The following is a 17989-nucleotide window of genomic DNA, read 5'->3' on the forward strand; positions in this document are numbered from 1 at the left end:
TCCCCATTTTCATAGAAAAGTGCATTCCACCCCTTTTTCGCTGATTTTCTATTAGCTGTGTGGGAGTTTGACAGTGGAAGGAATGGGGGAACCGACTGGATCTGTTTGGAAAATATTCTCCTTGTCATAGAGGACCAAGGAGATAGGGAGGGGGAACAAGCTATGTAGTGTCAGTTGTGTGCCTGATTGTCTGTTGGGCACATCAACCACACACTATAGGTTGTTTGCAAAACAACCCACAGTGCGTAGCTTGCCACCCATTGTGGTTTAACATGTCATGCAAACGTGCCCGTTGCCTCTGCTAATTGCTTGCTCTTCTGTGCTGAAAACAAGATGCCTGGGCCCAGCCTGCTGCTTTCCAATTTCCCATGATGTTATTTCCTTCTTGGCTGCTGGTGGCTGCTACTCGCTTGCTAAGCATTGCAGCTCACAGTCGGTCATGAGTAAGTGCTGTGCCCATTTCTATGAAGATCAACGGGGGTATGTATGTTGCTGCCTGTTTACTTGCTTGCCTTGCTCTGTGGGTTGGGTTTCTTCATCCCCCCTCAAAAACATTTGTGCTGTGTTGAACTGGATTACTAAGTGTGCAAACAGTTTTAAAATGCATACGTAACATAAGTGGAATTTTTTTTGGCTGGTTTGAAACAGATTACAAAGTGTGTTAAACAACTGATTTAAATAAGCTATGGTGGGCTGCGGCGATTGCGCAGACCAGCCCAATGTCTGTTCATAACATCAGGAAAGCTGAATTATGGAATTCCTCGCTCCAAGGAACTCATTGTGTCAAAGAATTTAGTAATTTTGAAACAGGTATTAGATATCACTATAAAATTATCTTGAGGAAAGTTGAATTATCCCTGCTACTAGGAAAAATAGGAGCTACAGTGTTAATTCTACTTGAATAAATAAATAATTTTATTTATGCTGCTGTTGTTATACTGCAGGGATGGGGAACCAAACTGTGGGCGTTTTTAAACTATAAGTTAAAAGTTAACACATTCTGAAATCTGGCTTTCCCAGAGTTTTCCCTGGGACTGCATATGGAATTATATTTCTTTATTGAAACTCTAGGACTTCTTGTATGAGAGAGAGAGAGAGAGAGAGAGAGAGAGTAGTGTGCATTCCTATCAGATATGGTCTCTTAAGAACTACACATCCCAGAATTTCTTAGTCCATGCTGGCATTTTCTGTGCATTTGCAAGGTCCCTTACAACTCTTACCATTCTGTGTGGATGTTATTGGTTGCCAGTTGGGTACTTGTAACATGGAAAGGTAGCTTCAGTTGCATGATCATTTCAGTTGCATAGACTCCATGCATCTATTCCAGTGAAAAGATAAATCTAAATAAAAAGACAACCACCCAGCTACAAAACTATGGTGAAGCTGGAACTAGCCACAGCATTAGAAACCATACCATATGCATATTGCCTAAATAACCAGTCTTTTAAGGGCATGGCCATTAAGCTCAGTAATTCCCCAGCATTTTGGAGCTGGAGTGAACATAGAAACCCCTTAACACAACATGTTAAACTGAAGGAGTTTTGTTAATTGAATAAATATATTTCCTAATAGTCTGAGCCTATATTCTGCAGGACAGAGGAAGGAACAGGTAGAATACAACATAAAGCATTTCCAAAACACCTGTGCTTTGGCACTGAGACCTGGCTTCCCTGACCATCAGCAGTGCTGCACAAACACTGCTTACAACCCTTCTCATGGCATCCAAAATGCTGTCAAAGTAGTCTGGCTCTCTAATGTCAATACAGAATTGCAAGTCTCTGTTGTACAGTGGAGTTTAGCAAGCAAGGAAGAACTGCATGGCTGTGTCACAATTGGCTAGGATAGGATGTTCTTTTAGATAAAGCAGCACAAGACACCGCTGTGCTGCAGCATCTGAACTGCACTATAAGAAAAATAATAAGTCAATGAATTATAGTACTTATTTCTGTGTAACTTAACTTGTAGGGAATGTGTTCAGAAAGAATAAAGAAAATGTTGTGTGACTTTGGGAAAATTAACAATGCTGCTAAGAATACCTATAGAATATTAAAAAGAAATCCACTGAAGTCAGTGGGAAGGACATTTCTTACAGTAGGTCTGCGGCTAGTGCCACCAACAGGGACATGGATGTGGATTGAATGGTTATATGTTCAGCAGAAGTGTTCTGAGATGCCTGTGTCCTGCCCACAACTCTTCCTGTTTTAGCTCTCCACTGGTGGCAGTACTGGCTTTAGGTTTTTGAGGGCCCTTTGAGTAAAGGACCCTTAATGGGCCCCTCAGTAGGGGCACAATCATATGCACATTTAGACAGAAAAAGTCCTATAACTCCCAGCATTCCTCAGCCAGCTGGGAATTGTAGGACTTTTTTCTGTCTAAATATGCATAGGATTGTGCCCTAAATGTATCTTCTCACCACCATTGTCAACAGCTGCTATTTCTCCTCATCCTCTTTCTCCTCATTGCCAGCACTTCCTCTCTTGTCAGGCAGAGAGAATGTGAGCAAGTAGGCACTGGCATCTGTTGCTCCTCCTTACCACCATCAGAGTCAGATAGAGAGGCAGGTGAACAAGCAATGGTTGCAGTGGCAAAGAGGAGGAGCAAATCCAGGGGACTCTTTATCAGTGTCCCCCTGCTGAGGTGTGGGCCATTAACAGGTGCCCAAACATTCCTACGCTTGACACCAGCCCTGACCTGTGTTCTGCCGGCATGTCTGTCATGACACTTCAAAGTCAGATAAAGTGACTTTTGTTTATCTGCATTAATGCATATTGTAATTAAATATACAAACACATGTCAGTTGCACATTACTTTGGGAAATCATAGAGCCCATAAGTGAAAATAGGGACTAGTCTTGCTCTGTGTAGAAGGCATTCCATCTTACTCTAGCTTTCCAGAACAAGAAGCTAGGATGTGGCTATGTAAACAGTGGCTGGATTCTTAATGGTTGGGGTCACCAGGGACAGGGAGCAAGTTTAGCCTCCATACCAGTAGCTGCTAATGTAGCTCTTTACCATCTGCTGTGTAAGTAGATGGCAGGTATTTGCTTCATAGGGGAAAAAGTAAAGGGGGAAACATTGCCATAGTGACTCATGCCCAACACCCCTGACCATGAAAAATTCAAAAGCTGGGTTCAAGGGAGGGGGATTAAGGTAGTTCAGAGAACTGTCTCTTCCCTCTACACACATTTTCTAGCTTGTGGGTGGGGGTGGGCAGGCCCAGCTCCAGAAGGCGGAGCAATTGAACATCTACTGTAAGCCTAAAACCAGTAAAGGGCCTGCTGTCTCAACAATATCACCATTCTTACTTTCACATTGCAGCCAAGAGGTCAGACTCAGAGGCAATGTGCTGTTGTAGGGTCTGGGTGGTGTGTTACCCGCGGCAACAAGCCACTCCTGCTGGGTCAATATGAGAAAATGCCTGGTTTACATTCCTCAGCTCTTCTGGGTTAAGGTGGCTCCCTGAGGGTGGCTTGCCACTTTCTCCAAAATCCTGTTACTGGCACTGGAGGATGGTGTTGAAAGTGTTCTTTATCTTCTTCTCATGGCCTGAAACCCATAGTTGGTTCTGGTTAACAGGGGCAAGAAAGAAGTGTGGAAAAGTGTGCTGGGCTGTGATGCTTGTTCTGTCTGAGACAGAGACCTCAGTGATAGATGGGCAGACGGGGGAGCAATAATAGGGGATATTCCATTCCTCTCCTACTAATAAATCTTGATGAGCCTTTAGTTCTGCCTTTCCCAACCTGGTGCCCTCCAGACGTTTTGAACTTCAACTCACATCAGCCCCAGCCAGCATGTCCAAAGGGAGTTGTTGATCAAAATGTCTGGAGGGCACCAGGTTGGGGAAGGTTGCTTTAGCTGGTGTCAATATTTATGAGAGCCCAATGTTAATTACAATTTTTAATCCTTCACCATGTGTCGTTCAGTATGAGTATTATGGTGATTTTATGTGTTCTCAACATTTTATCTATGAAAACAATATTTCTAGTTATTAATTGGGCAGAATGCAGCAGTGTTAATTTAATGTGGGTTTATCTTTGCAGTATAATTCCAACTCACTGTTTTTTTTAACATTTGGGAATGAGCAGTGTGAGGCATGCAATTCTCAGAGATAGAAATGCAGTTTGTGACAGATATATGACAAAACATAAAACAGAACACCAGCCTTTTCAGCTTTCCAGGGACCTTGCTGTTTTCCAGCTGTTTACCCTTGAGATGTAAAATGTTAATTTGACATAGACTAGCAACACAGTGTGATGTGAGCATCTGCGTAAAAGGCTGTATATAGAGAGCATGCCCAGTGATATGAAAAGCCTCTTACCCCACCCCCAACACACACCCGAGCTCTGAAGATGAAATGAACTTTGCACTTGCAAATGTTACATTTTGCACGGGATTTGTAAACAGTTCTTTTATAAGCACTGTATTTAATCAGTAAAAGCCACAAGTGCAACGAAAGCAGATAAAAAAATACGAGCAACAAAGGCAGGTTGTGTGTTTGTGTATGCTGATGATTACATCAGTGTAGCATCTCTTGCAATATACGTGGTCTGGAATCCTCACCCCCACCCCCCTGAATTAATGAAACATCTTTGCTTTTGGCTGGCATGGGAAAATTAAGAATTACACTAGAACAGAGAAACTGAGGACTTGCAAACCTGAGGAAAGAGCTTGCAGCAGAGCATGGATAGGGAAAGAGCAGTGATTCTGCGGTGTTCAGTGTGCACATGTTTTATGAGAATCAGTGCTTGGCTCTGCAGCTGCGGACAATAACTAAGCTGTCTGGCTAATGAAGGCCACCTGGATTAGGCTTCTGAAAAGAGCCAAAGGAGGACGGTTGAAGAATTCTGATATCTGTGTAAGCTTTAAATTTCATTTGCTGGCATATTTTGCTTTGCAGGTGGGGAGAGGGAAGGACTGCTTGCATTCATTCTGTTTAAATTAGCAGGTTTTCATTCTTTTGATTGCAAAGGGGGGGGGGAATCAAAGATGTACGTTGTTTACATAGTTATTCTGGCATTGTGACCACTGGTTGGACATGTGCTTGACTCCAGACATGATCTGTCAGCTGCAATATGATTTGTGGTCATTTCTCTGTTTTTGCCGAAGGGCTAAGATAGATTTGAGCCATGTCCTTTTTTTTTCTGATGGGGAAAGAGAGTGTTAGGTGAAGAGGTGCTCTGCAGTTAAGATGGAATTTGTAGTTTAAAGCTGAGGCTGTAGTTTAAAGCTGAGGCTTGTCAGGAGTAAAGGATTGATCTTACCAACCTGTATTTTTAGTCTGAAGGTTGCTTTAGTGAGACTGAATGGCCTTATTCATGGCTTTGCTTATCTAAAGCTATCCTTGAAACAGCTGCATGTCCTTCAGCCCTGCACTGCACCATTGGTGTTACTCTACAGAAACTAGCTCTGCATAGCAAAAGGACTGTACCGATCAGAATGGGGAAGAAACAGCAAGCATAGAGCTAGAAAAAGAACTGAATGCTGGTTTTCAGAATGGCTTCAGGATCAAAACAATTTTCATGCTCGTTATTTTTCTCATTGATGCTATTGGGAACTACAGCATTTGTTTGTTTGTTTGTTAATTTAACAAGGATTTCTATCAGTGTGCAGAAAAGAAAGATAACAGAAGTATTCTGAGCTTTTATGATGAATCCATTAAAAAAGCAACATCGTTATCCTTATTTCTAATATTTTATCTTCCTCTTGTCCAGGGTTCGGCGGACTCCTACACCAGCCGTCCATCTGATTCAGATGTATCTCTTGAGGAAGACAGAGAGGCAGTGCGGAGAGAGGCAGAGCGACAGGCCCAGACACAGCTGGAAAAAGCAAAGGTAAGGTTCTTCTTTACAGTCTTGATTTGTGGAAATGTTGTTTCTAGTAGAACCTGATGTCTGCTAAATTTTCAATAGCATGTTTTCTTATATATAAGATACAGCACAAAACTGTTTATGCTGTTGTGCTCTGACTCCTGTGGTACTTTTACAAAATATGTAGCTTGGGGAATGTAGCTTGAGTTCTCATAAGGATTTTTTTCAGGAATGTTTGGATATTACACATTAAAAACACACACCTAGTGGAATGTTTATTTCCATAAAATACAGAACTATCCCAGAATCTTTTATTATATTGAACATAGGATGCCAGTTACTTTCCTCACATATTAAGATTTTTAGTATTTCAAGTTGGTGATTTCAGATGGTGACTATAACTGTACAGTGCCAAATACATCTATGATAATAATCTTGATAAAGAGGATATTATTAAAAATAAAACAAAACAGTTGCATCCCCTTATTCATGTTGTTGTTATTTCATCCCTTAAATCCACTTGTTCCCTTCCTTGTATATCTTAGTATAATATTCTCAATGTAATTTTGATTATTTATCAGATTTATCTATACCTTCAGCTTTTTTATTTAGAATGTAGTACTTCACATCTCCCCTTCATGGATCACTGCCTTGTTGTGGCGAAGGGGCTTGCGTAACTCAGTGAAGCCATAAGCTATGCCGTGCAGGGCCACCCAAGACGGACAGGTCATGGCGGAGAGTTCTGACAAAATGTGGTCCACTGGAGAAGGAAATGGCAACCCACTCCAGTATTCTTGCCAAGAAAACCCCATGGAACGTATCACAAGGCTAAAAGATATGACGCCGGAAGATGAGCCCCTCAGGTCGGAAGGTGTCCAATATGCTACTGGGGAAGAGCAGAGGGTATTTCCAAGTAGCGCCAGAAAGAGTGAAGCGGCTGGGCCAAACCCGAAAGGACACTCAGCTGTGGATGTGTCTGGTGGTGAAAAGAAAGTCCAATGCTGTAAAGAACAATATTGTTTAGGAACCTGGAATGTCAGATCAATGAATCAAGGTAAGCTGGAGGTGGTCAAACATGAGATGGCAAGATTGAACATCGACATCTTGGGAATCAGCGAACTAAAATGGACAGGCATGGGCGAATTTAATTCAGGTGACCATCATATCTACTATTGTGGGCAAGAATCCCTTAGAAGAAATGGAGTAGCACTCATAGTCAACAAAAGGGTGGGAAAAGCAGTACTGGGGTACAATCTTAAAAATGATAGAATGATCTCAGTACGAATCGAAGGCAAACCATTCAACATCACAGTAATTCAAGTCTATGCCCCAACCACTGAGGCCGAAGAAGCTGAGGTTGATTGGTTCTATGAAGACCTACAACACCTTCTAGAACTAACACCAAAAAAAAATGTCCTCTTCATCATAGGGGATTGGAATGCTAAAGGAGGAAGGATCATATTGGTGATGTCAATATTTCGATATTGACATCACCAGATGGTCAATATCGAAATCAGATTGATTATGTCCTTTGCAGCCAAAGATGGAGAAGCTCTATACAGTCAGTCAAAACAAGACCTGGAGCTGACTGTGGCTCAGATCATGAGCTGCTTCTTGCAAAATTTCGGCTTAAATTGAAGAACATCGGGAAAACCACTAAACCGTTCAGGTATGACCTAAATCATATCCCTCATGAATATACAGTGGAGGTGAGGAATAGATTTCAGGGATTAGACCTGATAGACAGAGTGCCTGAGGAACTATGGACGGAGGTCCGTAACATTGTTCAGGAGGCAGCAACGAAATCCATCCCAAAGAAAAAGAAATGCAAGAAAGCCAAGTGGCTGTCTGATGAGGCTTTACAAGTAGCTGAGGAAAGAAGGGAAGCGAAAAGCAAGGGAGAAAGGGGAAGATATACCCAACTGAATGCAGAGTTCCAGAGAATAGCAAGGAGAGACAAGAAGGCCTTCTTAAATGAACAATGCAAAGAAATCGAAGAAAACAACAGAATGGGAAAGACTAGAGATCTCTTCAAGAAAATTGGAGATCTCAAGGGAACGTTTTGTGCAAAGACGGGCATGATAAAGGACAAAGAAGGCAGGGACCTAACAGAAGTAGATGAGATTAAGAAGAGGTGGCAAGAATACACAGAAGAACTATACAGGAAAGATCTGAATGTCCCTAATAGCCATGATAGTGCGGTCACTGAACTTGAGCCGGACATCCTAGAGAGTGAAGTCAAGTGGGCCTTAGGAAGCATTAGTAACAACAAAGCTAGCGGAGATGACAGTATTCCAGCCGAGCTATTTAAAATCCTAAAAGATGATGCTGTTAAAGTGCTGCATTCAATATGCCAACAAATCTGGAACACTCAACAGTGGCCACAAGACTGGAAAAGGTCAGTTTACATTCCAATTCCAAAGAAGGGCAACGCCAAAGAATGTTCAAACTACCGCACAATTGCGCTCATTTCACATGCCAGCAAGGTGATGCTCAAAATCCTACAAGCTAGGCTTCAGCAGTATGCGAACCGAGAACTACCGGAAGTACAAACTGGGTTTCGAAGAGGCAGAGGAACTAGAGATCAAATAGCCAACATTCGCTGCATCATGGAGAAAGCAAGAGAATTCCAGAAAAATGTCTATTTCTGCTTCATTGACTACGCTAAAGCCTTTGATTGTGTGGATCACAACAAACTGTGGCAAATTCTTAAAGTGATGGGAGTACCAGACCACCTTACCTGTCTCCTGAGAAACCTGTACGAGGGTCAAGAAGCAACAGTAAGAACCAGACATGGAACAACCGATTGGTTCAAAATTGGGAATGGAGTACAACAAGGCTGCATATTGTCACCCTGCTTATTTAACTTATATGCAGAGTACATCATGAGAAATGCCGGGTTGGATGAATCAGAGGTCGGAATTAAGATTGCTGGGAGAATTATCAACAACCTCCGATATGCAGACGATACCACCCTAATGGCAGAAAGCGAAGAGGATCTCAAGAGCCTCTTGTTGAGGGTGAAAGAGGAGAGTGCAAAAGCTGGTTTGAAACTCAACATTAAAAAAACGAAGATCATGGCATCTGGCCCCATCACTTCCTGGCATATAGAAGGGGAAGAATGGAAGCAGTGACAGATTTTACTTTCTTGGGCTCCAAGATCACCGCAGACGGTGACTGTAGCCATGAAATTAAAAGACGCTTGCTCCTTGGGAGGAAAGCTATGGCAAACCTAGACAGCATCGTAAGAAGCAGAGACATCACCTTGCCGACCAAGGTCCGTCTAATCAAAGCTATGGTTTTCCCAGTAGTAATGTATGGCTGTGAGAGCTGGACTATAAGGAAGGCTGAGCGCCGAAGAATTGATGCTTTCGAACTGTGGTGCTGGAGAAGACTCTTACGAGTCCCCTGGACTGCAAGGAGGTCAAATCAGTCCATCCTAAAGGAAATCAACCCTGAGTGCTCATTGGAAGGACAGATACTGAAGCTGAAGCTGAAATATTTTGGCCACCTAATGCGAAGAGAAAACTCTCTGGAAAAGACCCTGATGCTGGGAAAGACTGAAGGCAAAAGGAGAAGGGGACGGCAGAGGATGAGATGGCTAGATAGCATCACGGATGCAATGAATATGAACTTGAGCACGCTCCGGGAGAGAGCGCAGGAAAGGAAGGCCTGGCGTGCTATGGTCCATGGGGTCACGAAGAGTCGGACACGACTGAACGACTGAACAACAACAACAACTTCACATCTATATTATTTAATCACCTAACATAGTTTCTTAAAATAGCTTTTCTCTTTTGAGTATTCCATATACTCTTTCATCCGGTCTCTTTTTTCTCTTCAATATATGCTAATTTTTATTTTAAAACTGTGTATCACACCTAATTTCATAAATTGTACCATGGCTTACCTAAGACCTAGAACAAAAACTACTACTAAAAACAATAGATATTGTTATATCTATATACAATAGAATAGAATATATATTAAAAACAGCACCCAAATAAATCATCTAAAGGGTCATACTAACAAGTAATTCTGTTCTTCCACCCTAAAACACTCCTTAATGAGAAGGGTTTGTACCTTTTTCCTGAACAATTACAGTGTATGTTTATATATGTTTGTCTACCCTTACCTTTTCCTTCTGTTGGTTGTATATTTTCAGTTTTAGTATATTGATGGAATTATGGGGTGGTGGGTACTCATTGATTCCAGGAATAAAATGGTTGAAGTTTACCTAGGCCAATCTTTGGCAGAGTGGCCAGATTCACTTTTCAAAACTTAAGATACAGTGGAGCAGTGGTAACCTTTCTGTGGAGTTTTGTGGAACACTGGATTTCTGAAATGAGATTTGCTCATGCCTTGTGACATTCTTGAGTGATGAACTGTTTTTGATAACTTATTTCTTAGTTATAAGTAACTCCTTGAAAGCCTATACACTTTTTCAAAGATCACAAGAATCAGGTGTAATTTTGAGGTGTAATTAAAGGCTGACAAGTTGCTTGGAGAGTTGAGGGCAGTCACTTGCTTGTTAGACCCATGTCCATCCTGGCTGATTAAAACTGGCAGAGTGGGACTGGCCATACAGGTAACTGAGATTGTAAATACCTCCCTAGAGGAGTGCTGTCTTCCTAATATATAGAAAGAGGCAGTGGTAAGACTTCTACCAGAATAGCCATTACTTGATCCTACCAACTTGGATAATTATTGTCCAGTCTCAGGCTTGCCTTTTTTGATTAAGGTGTTAGAGTGAATGGTATCTACTCAGCTCCAGGCATTCTTGGAGGAAACTTATTATTAAGATCCTTTTCAGTCTGGATTTAGCCCTTGTCTGGGGGATGAAACAGCCTTGGGCATCTTGAAGGATAACCTTTGCTGGTAGCAAGACAGGGGAAGTGCATCCTTGTTGGTTCTGCTTGACCTCTCAGTGGCTTTCAGTGCCACTGAACTTGGTTTCCTTCTAGGATGCCACTGAGATGTCAAGCAAAACCAACAAGGATGTACTTCCCCTGACTAGCTACCAGCAAAGGTTATTCACCAAGATGTCCAAGGCTGGCTGGTACAGAGCTAGGAGGTGCCATGCTGTGGTGGCTTCAGTTCTATACAGTTGGGTATTCTCAGAAGGTGGTGCTGGTGGATTATGGCTCAGATGCTTGGCCATTGGCTTATGTGATTTCATGTGGTTCTATACTTTTCCCCATACAATTTAATATTGAAATTAAACCACTGGGAGAGGTCATCCAGGGTTTGGCGGTTAGGTATCAGTAATATGCTGATGATACTCAAATCTTCTTTAAAAAAAAAAAGGTAATGCCAAGGAGGCTGTGAAAGTCCTGAATCAGTGCCTGGTTACAGTTATGGATTGCATGTGGGCTAACAAGCTGAGAATTAATCCAGAAAAGGCAGAGGTCCTGATGGTCAGTATACAAGCTGATTTGTGAATGGAAATACAGCATATACGGAAGGGTTTTATTCCCTTCGAAAGACATAGTTCACACCTTACGGTTGCTCCTGGACCCAGCATTGTGCCTAGGTATCCGGGTGCTATTGTTGCTAGGAGTGCTTTTGCCCAGCTCTGGTTGGTGTGCCAGCTATATCTCTTAATGGAGAAGGTGAATCTGGACACAGTTACATGTGCCTTATTCACATCAAGATGAGATTACTGTGATGTTCTCTACATAGGGCTGCCCTTGGGGAGTGTCCAAAGCTGCCGCTCATGCAAAATGTGGCATGACCAGAATGCTTTCTGATGCTCACTGTTTGAAACACATTATACTGATCCTGTTCAATCTGCACAGGTGCCGATTACCTTTGGAGCCCTAAACAGCTTGGTGTCAGAGCATCTGAAGGCCGCCGCCTCCCACATGAACCTGCCTGTCAGTTGCGGTTATCATTAGAAGCCCTGCTCTGTGTCCTGCCATCCAGCGAAGGACGCCTGGCGGTGACACAAGACAGAGCTTTACAGTGGCAGAGCCCCTATTGCAGAACTCTCTCCTGTTGTCTTTGATGGTTTTTAGACAGGCAGCCAAGACATTTTTATTCTGCCAAGCTTTTAATGGTTTTTAAATTGTTTGTTAAGCTCTTTCTTTTGGTGCTATTTTTTTAGTTGATTGTCTTAACATTTTTATAGCTCTCAGTTTTATTGTATTAAGATATATGTTTATAGTTGTAAAGCATCCTGGGGCTCCTTTGAGGGTGATGAGGTGGTATATAAACATTTTTTATAAATAAATAAATTTTTAAAATTCAGATACATGGTTAAGAGCTCATGAGCAATCTCTTTTTTTAAGGTTTCCTGCTGAATCTGCTAACAGAAGGAACATAGTTGTGCTCTCAGATGCCCTGCTCTTGCTTTAGTTCTAAAACATGGAGGTAGAAAGCTGCTAAAGAGCTTTACACAGTAGCACAATTGGGGTCAGTAACTCTCACATCTTCTGATCATAACCACCCCGAGATGTAACTAAGGCATCTGAGTTGGCAGAGGATGATAAACATACATATTTACGACTGTTTCTCCCTTCTTTCTCCCTTCTCTTTTGACTTGCATGATGCGAGTAAATTACTCTAGGAAAGAGAACATACTTTATTAAGACTATCAGTAAAATTAAACTTTCAAAGAAAAGATTTCAGATAATATGAACTTAAGAGAAATCTGAGTAGCATTATAGCACTTACTGCTAAGCTGATGCATCTCTATGAGTAAATCTATGAGTGTTGCTATGGGAATTTGGCTTAGCAATGTGGACTTGAATGCATGGACAGCCCTTATGTAATATTCATGACCTCTAGCAAAGCTGTCATAGGAGTTTACAGAGGAACTGCCAGCAGACTGTGACTTTTTAAAACTGTATTTCCGTGCATCAAAACAGTGTTCTCACTTCAGCTGGTTGAAGAATAAACTCCAAGTCTGACATTGTCTCTGACTGTGAGACAACTTGTAAACAGCGGAAGTAGGAAGGCATTGGCAGTGTCAAGCTGCTACAACAATGGTGTTTCAGTGCTACATAAATGTTAATCATTTAAATCATTTGTGCATTAATTAGAGTAATAGCTGAACACCAGAAAATCCATTTACTTTAAGTAAATCAATGAAAAACATTTTTGCTGGAAAAGAAAACATATTGGCTGATATAAATGTCTGAACATTCTTTGCCATTTTAAAATATTTTCAAGCAGACATAGAAAAAATATATAGAAAGCACTATGAAAATTACAAATACATTCTTCTTTCAACCTACAGAAGACTTCTTTGCTTCCACAGCTATGTATGAAAATATCTTTAGCTAACAATTAAGGGAGCAATCCTGAGGTTGGTTCCTGGAGAACCAACCTCCCCCCAATTCTGCGCCACCTCAGAGGCAGCGTGGAACAGTCCCGTCCTCCGCACTCACAAGAGGAGCGTGGAGCGGCCGGAAGGGGGCGTGGCTGGGGGCGTTCCGGGTTAGGGAGAGCGTAACTGTCTGTACGACACATCCTATGTGTCGTACAGCAGCTGCCTTCCCCGCTCCGTCCTCCTGTGGCTAGCTGTCTAGCTGAAAAAACAGGGCAGGAAAAGCGCAGAGGGAATGATCCCTTCCGTGCTTCTCCTGCCCTGCTTTGGATAGGCGGTTGCCTAGCTATATAAGATTATTCCCTATGTTACTGATGTGCATACTGTAGTTCCAATTATTGTTTTACTTTTTTGTTTTAGCACCAGTGATGCATCCCCACCCCAAACTATGCTGATCTCTATGAATTGCATTTGAAAGTTTAACTTCCCTCTCTTTTTCACTATATGTGCTGTGTCTCAGGATCAAAATAGTGCAGCTGATTGATTTATTTTTTATAACACTGTGGATGAAAATATTAATGTGATAGCAGATTTTTTTGTTCATAGAAATGTAGAAAATGTTGGCATATAGGAATGATGTAAAGCCACAAAAAGACAATTGAAACTTTAAGAGCACATTTTTAAAAAATTGTTTGGAGCAGTTAATGTATCCCATTATGTATTCATTTTGTTTGCTAACATTAAGAGCAAACCTCCCCCAGATTATAAACATGGGTGGGCATGGATGGATACATGTAAATAGAGAAAATGTATATTTTGGAAACTCCCTTTGCTCTTAAAACCTAGTTTGCCTCTCTTATTTCAGCTACTAGTTAAAAGTACTAGTTAAAAGTAAAGGAAAAAATTGTGAAAAGGTTAAATTGTAAAACTCCTATTTAATTGCAAGAGAGATTACCAGCATGATACATGACATGAAATTTGGATTTAATGGTCAAACTAGGTGAGATACAAAGTTCCATGTTATCTTTCCCTGATATTTCATGTTTCTTTTCCTTGACTTTTTTTTTTAAATTAAAAGCACCCTCGAAGGTTGCTGTCAGGAAGAACAGAGCAGGGGATGGGGGAGTCTGCTAAAAAAAATGCCCCCAAATGTTTTCCTATCCATGGAGATGAAAGTATCTCTTCCCTGTGGGGAGAAAAGCAACTGGAGGGGTACTTTTGGCAGACAAACAGGAGGATGAGACAGTGCAGTGCAGATCTCCTTGCACTCAACTCTTTCAACCTGATGGCAATGTTCCAAGATAGTTTGCCCTTTTTAAAAAATGCAAGTTTGGCCCTAAGTCCATTTAGTCCTCAGTTTGCTTGTAGATTGGACTGTACAACTGTGTACATGTAGCCTTCCCACCTAACCTAGCAAAACAAATAGGATATCAAGGTCATAATTGTGATCACAGTATAATCCTGGGAATTGTCTCATCTTTAAATGGGATGCATGCTACCTTCTTTGTTTAAAATGGTGCAGAGAGGAAGGGTGTCTGAGAAAGACTGGCTGAGTTTCTCTGCAGTTTGAGAGTTGGGGGGGGGAAATCCCGTTTGTACAAATTCTTGCTCAAAGACCCCTGTGATGAAGAAATTTCACTGTCTGGACACAGTGCATCCAAGTCATTTGACATCAGTTGTAAACAATAAAAAATAGAGAGTTTACTATTACTATTATTACTGTAAATAGTAGTGGCAATAAAAATAGCAACAACAACAAATGAGGATAATGTCATGCATCTGACAAAGATCTAATCTAATCCATGGATGTTTATACCAAAATTAAGCTGTTAGTTCCACTGGATTCTTTTGTTTTTATTTTGTTTTTATTTATTGATTTACAATATTTATATACTGCTCCACATCAAAGGAGTTCAGAGTGGTGAACAAGAAAGATAAAAGAATGAAACACCATATTAAAATTATTAAAACATTTTCAAAGAAACCAATTCTGAAACCAACCACAGCTGATCACTCAAGGAAGGCCTCTTAAAATAACAATGTCTTCAGGAGGTGCCAAAAGCAACACCGTGTTGGCACCTGCCTGACCTCCAAAGGCAGGGAGTTTCACAATAAGGGTGACACCACACTGAAGGCTCTTTTCCTGGTGGACTCCAGCTGGGCCGTGAGTCCATGTGGAACCACCAGGGACATGCCCTGTGTTGACCTCAGTGACAGGGCAAGTTGGTAAAGAAGAAGTATTTTATTAGTATTGAGTGAATCCTGGGTAATCATAAATGTATCTGAAACATGGATGGGTGCCTGTAAAGCTGGAAAGATACCAACTTATAAAGAAGAAGCCTGGATGCCTCACTCATAAATGTTTGTGTGGGTGTATTTGCCAGCACTGCATTACATCACTGCAACAGTGTCATAACATGCTTTCTTATGTTGCACACAGGCAGTCATTTACATAGAGCAATATTTTATAGGCAGGCAAAAGGCCCATTGCAGTGGTCTTCACTGCAAGGCCCAAGGGCCCCTGGCGGCTCCTGATCACCCCAAGTGTGTCTCTCTGTGTCTCTCTCTGTCATTTACTCGCTCTCTCACTTGCTTTACGTAGTAGCTCTTCACTCTTAGCAGGGGTTCTCTAGCTTTGCCTTATTGTTTGCTTTATTGGTGGGTCCAGCTGCCGTGATCTGGGCTACTGGAGATGGCTTCAGGGGTGGGGAATCAGAAGACCTGCCTCTCATCAGCTGTAACATGGTGGGGTGGGGGTGGGGGGAGAGGAGAACACAGGAGCAATCAGCCAATTTGCTGTGGTGGAGGAGGAAACCAAGAAGCAAAGAGCAACGTGATTGGCTAGCTGCAGTGGTGTCCTGTGCAGGCCCCTGAGTGGCTTCAGTGGCGGTGCCAGGAGTGAAAGTGGCTCCTGCCTGAAAAACAGTGAAGATCACTGGTTTACTGCATCTGTGAATGGGAAGGAGTTGCCCTTCCATCACAGCAGCCTTGATGTCTGGGTTTCTGCTACTTAAGAAGAGGGTCTTCATCTGAGTTTGATGAACAGTCAGGTCTTGTATTCCAAATATTTAATGTCCAATACTCATCTTAGCATGAATTTGTAAATAAATGGATGAGGTGCAAATAATGTATAGAAAGGTGTGATTAAATGCTACATTTGTTGCTTTGTCATCCTCGGTCTATTAATGGAGAATCCATGTTCCCTGACTGTTGCTGGCAGTTTTGCCAGAGATTTCATCATAGTTTTATACTATATACACTGTGCCTTACTTCCTATGGATATAAAGAAAACAGAACATTCTTAATTAACAAGGATGTTACACACACAAAATATATACAGTCAGGGCCAGAAATGCTGGAACAAGGATAACTGTTTTGGCAGTTGGCCTCTGTACACCACCATATTGAAGTTGAAAGGAAACACACCCAGATGGGATCAAAGTCATAGAATCATAGAATAGTAGGGTTGGAAGGGGCCTACAAGGCCATCAAGTCCAACCCCCTGCTCAATGCAGGAAAGTCATGGACTTTCAGCTGAAATTCAAGGGGTTTGACAAAAGTGGGGCACTAACCATTCAGGAAGGACAGCCAGTGGCATACACACACACCCATGGTTGGTGGCTCATAAGTAATAGAATGAATTACTTCTAATGGCTGACAAGCAGCTGCATGGCCAGCTACTTGCCAGGTATGGCCTGTTTCCTGGGTACCCCATGACTAGTCAAGCAGATAAAAGGCATGGAGGTGGTTCTGAGTGTTACGTTTGTATTTGGTAGCTGTTCACTGGAACTCCCAACATGAAGTCCAAAGAGGTGTCCATGCGAGTGAAGGAGGCTATCATTAGGCTGAGGAAACAAAATAAACCCATCAGAGAGATAGCAAAAACAGTGGGAGTGGCCAATACAGCAGTTTGGAACATCCTGAAAAAGAAGGAATTAACTGGCAAGGTCAGCAACAGTAAAAGGCCTGGAAGACCACGGAACGCAACTAAAGTGGATGACCGCAGAATTCTGCTCATGGTGAAGAGGAACCCTTTCACAACATCTAGCCAGGTCAAGAACGCTCTTGAGGAGGTAGGCATGTCATTGTCAACATCTGCAGTCAAGAGATGGCTTTATGAATGTAAATACAGAGGCTTCATAACAAGGTGCAAACCACTGGTTTCTCAAGTTTCACTGGTTTCTCAAGAACAGAAATGCCAGATAAGCCTTTGCCAGCGAACACCTAAAAAAGCCTGCCCAGTTCTGGAATAAGATTCTTTGGACTGATGAAACCAAGATTAACATGTACCAGAATGATGTGAAACGTATGGAGAAGGAAAGGAACAGCTCATGATCCAAAGCATACCACATCATCTGTCAAACATGGTGGAGGCAGTGTTATGGCATGGGCATGTATGGCTGCCAATGGAGCCAGGCATTTATGGTTTTTATTGATGACCTGACTGCTGATAAAAGCAGCAGGACGAATTCTGAAGTGTGTAGGGCTATACTTTCTCTTCAGATTCAGCCGAATGCTGCCAAACTGATAGGAGGCTGCTTCATATTGCAGATGGATAATGCCCCAAAACATACAGCAAAAGCCATCCAAGAGTTTCTGAAGGCAAAGAAGTGGGATGTTCTTCAATGGCCAAGTCAGTTACCTGATCTCAACCCCATAGAGCATGCTTTTCACTTACTGAAGACAAGACTGAAAGCAGAAAGACCCACAAATAAGCAGCAGCTGAAGTAAAGGCAAAGCATCTCGAGGGAGGAAACTCAGCATTTGGTCATGTCCATGGGTTCCAGGCTTCAGGCAGTCCTTGACTGCGAAGGATTTTCATCCAGGTATTAAAGGTGATCCTTAAGTTTGAGATGATGTTGGTTTGTTCCATTACTTATGAGCCACCAACGATGGGTGTGTGTGTATGCCAC

The 17989-nt window shown here is 42.0% G+C and overlaps 1 protein-coding gene across 7 annotated transcripts in view; it reads left to right on the forward strand.

Moving 5' to 3' along the window:
* The window catches only part of CACNB2 (calcium voltage-gated channel auxiliary subunit beta 2), a 258911-nt gene that overhangs the window by 163944 nt on the left and 76978 nt on the right, over nucleotides 1-17989 (forward strand). For 5 of the 7 annotated variants that reach the window (XM_084859008.1, XM_084859012.1, XM_084859011.1 and 2 more), the window contains one exon: nucleotides 5711-5830. In XM_084859008.1, coding sequence (XP_084715134.1) covers nucleotides 5711-5830 — 120 coding nt within the window. Of the gene's footprint in view, nucleotides 1-4456; nucleotides 4855-5381; nucleotides 5628-5710; nucleotides 5831-17989 lie in introns of those variants that run through there. The other 2 variants (XM_084859009.1, XM_084859006.1) reach the window with 2 other exon arrangements.

Source organism: Heloderma suspectum, chromosome 5, assembly GCF_057233095.1.
Source record: "Heloderma suspectum isolate Gila_16-S chromosome 5, 16-S_ref, whole genome shotgun sequence".
NCBI classification, from domain to species: domain Eukaryota; kingdom Metazoa; phylum Chordata; class Lepidosauria; order Squamata; family Helodermatidae; genus Heloderma; species Heloderma suspectum.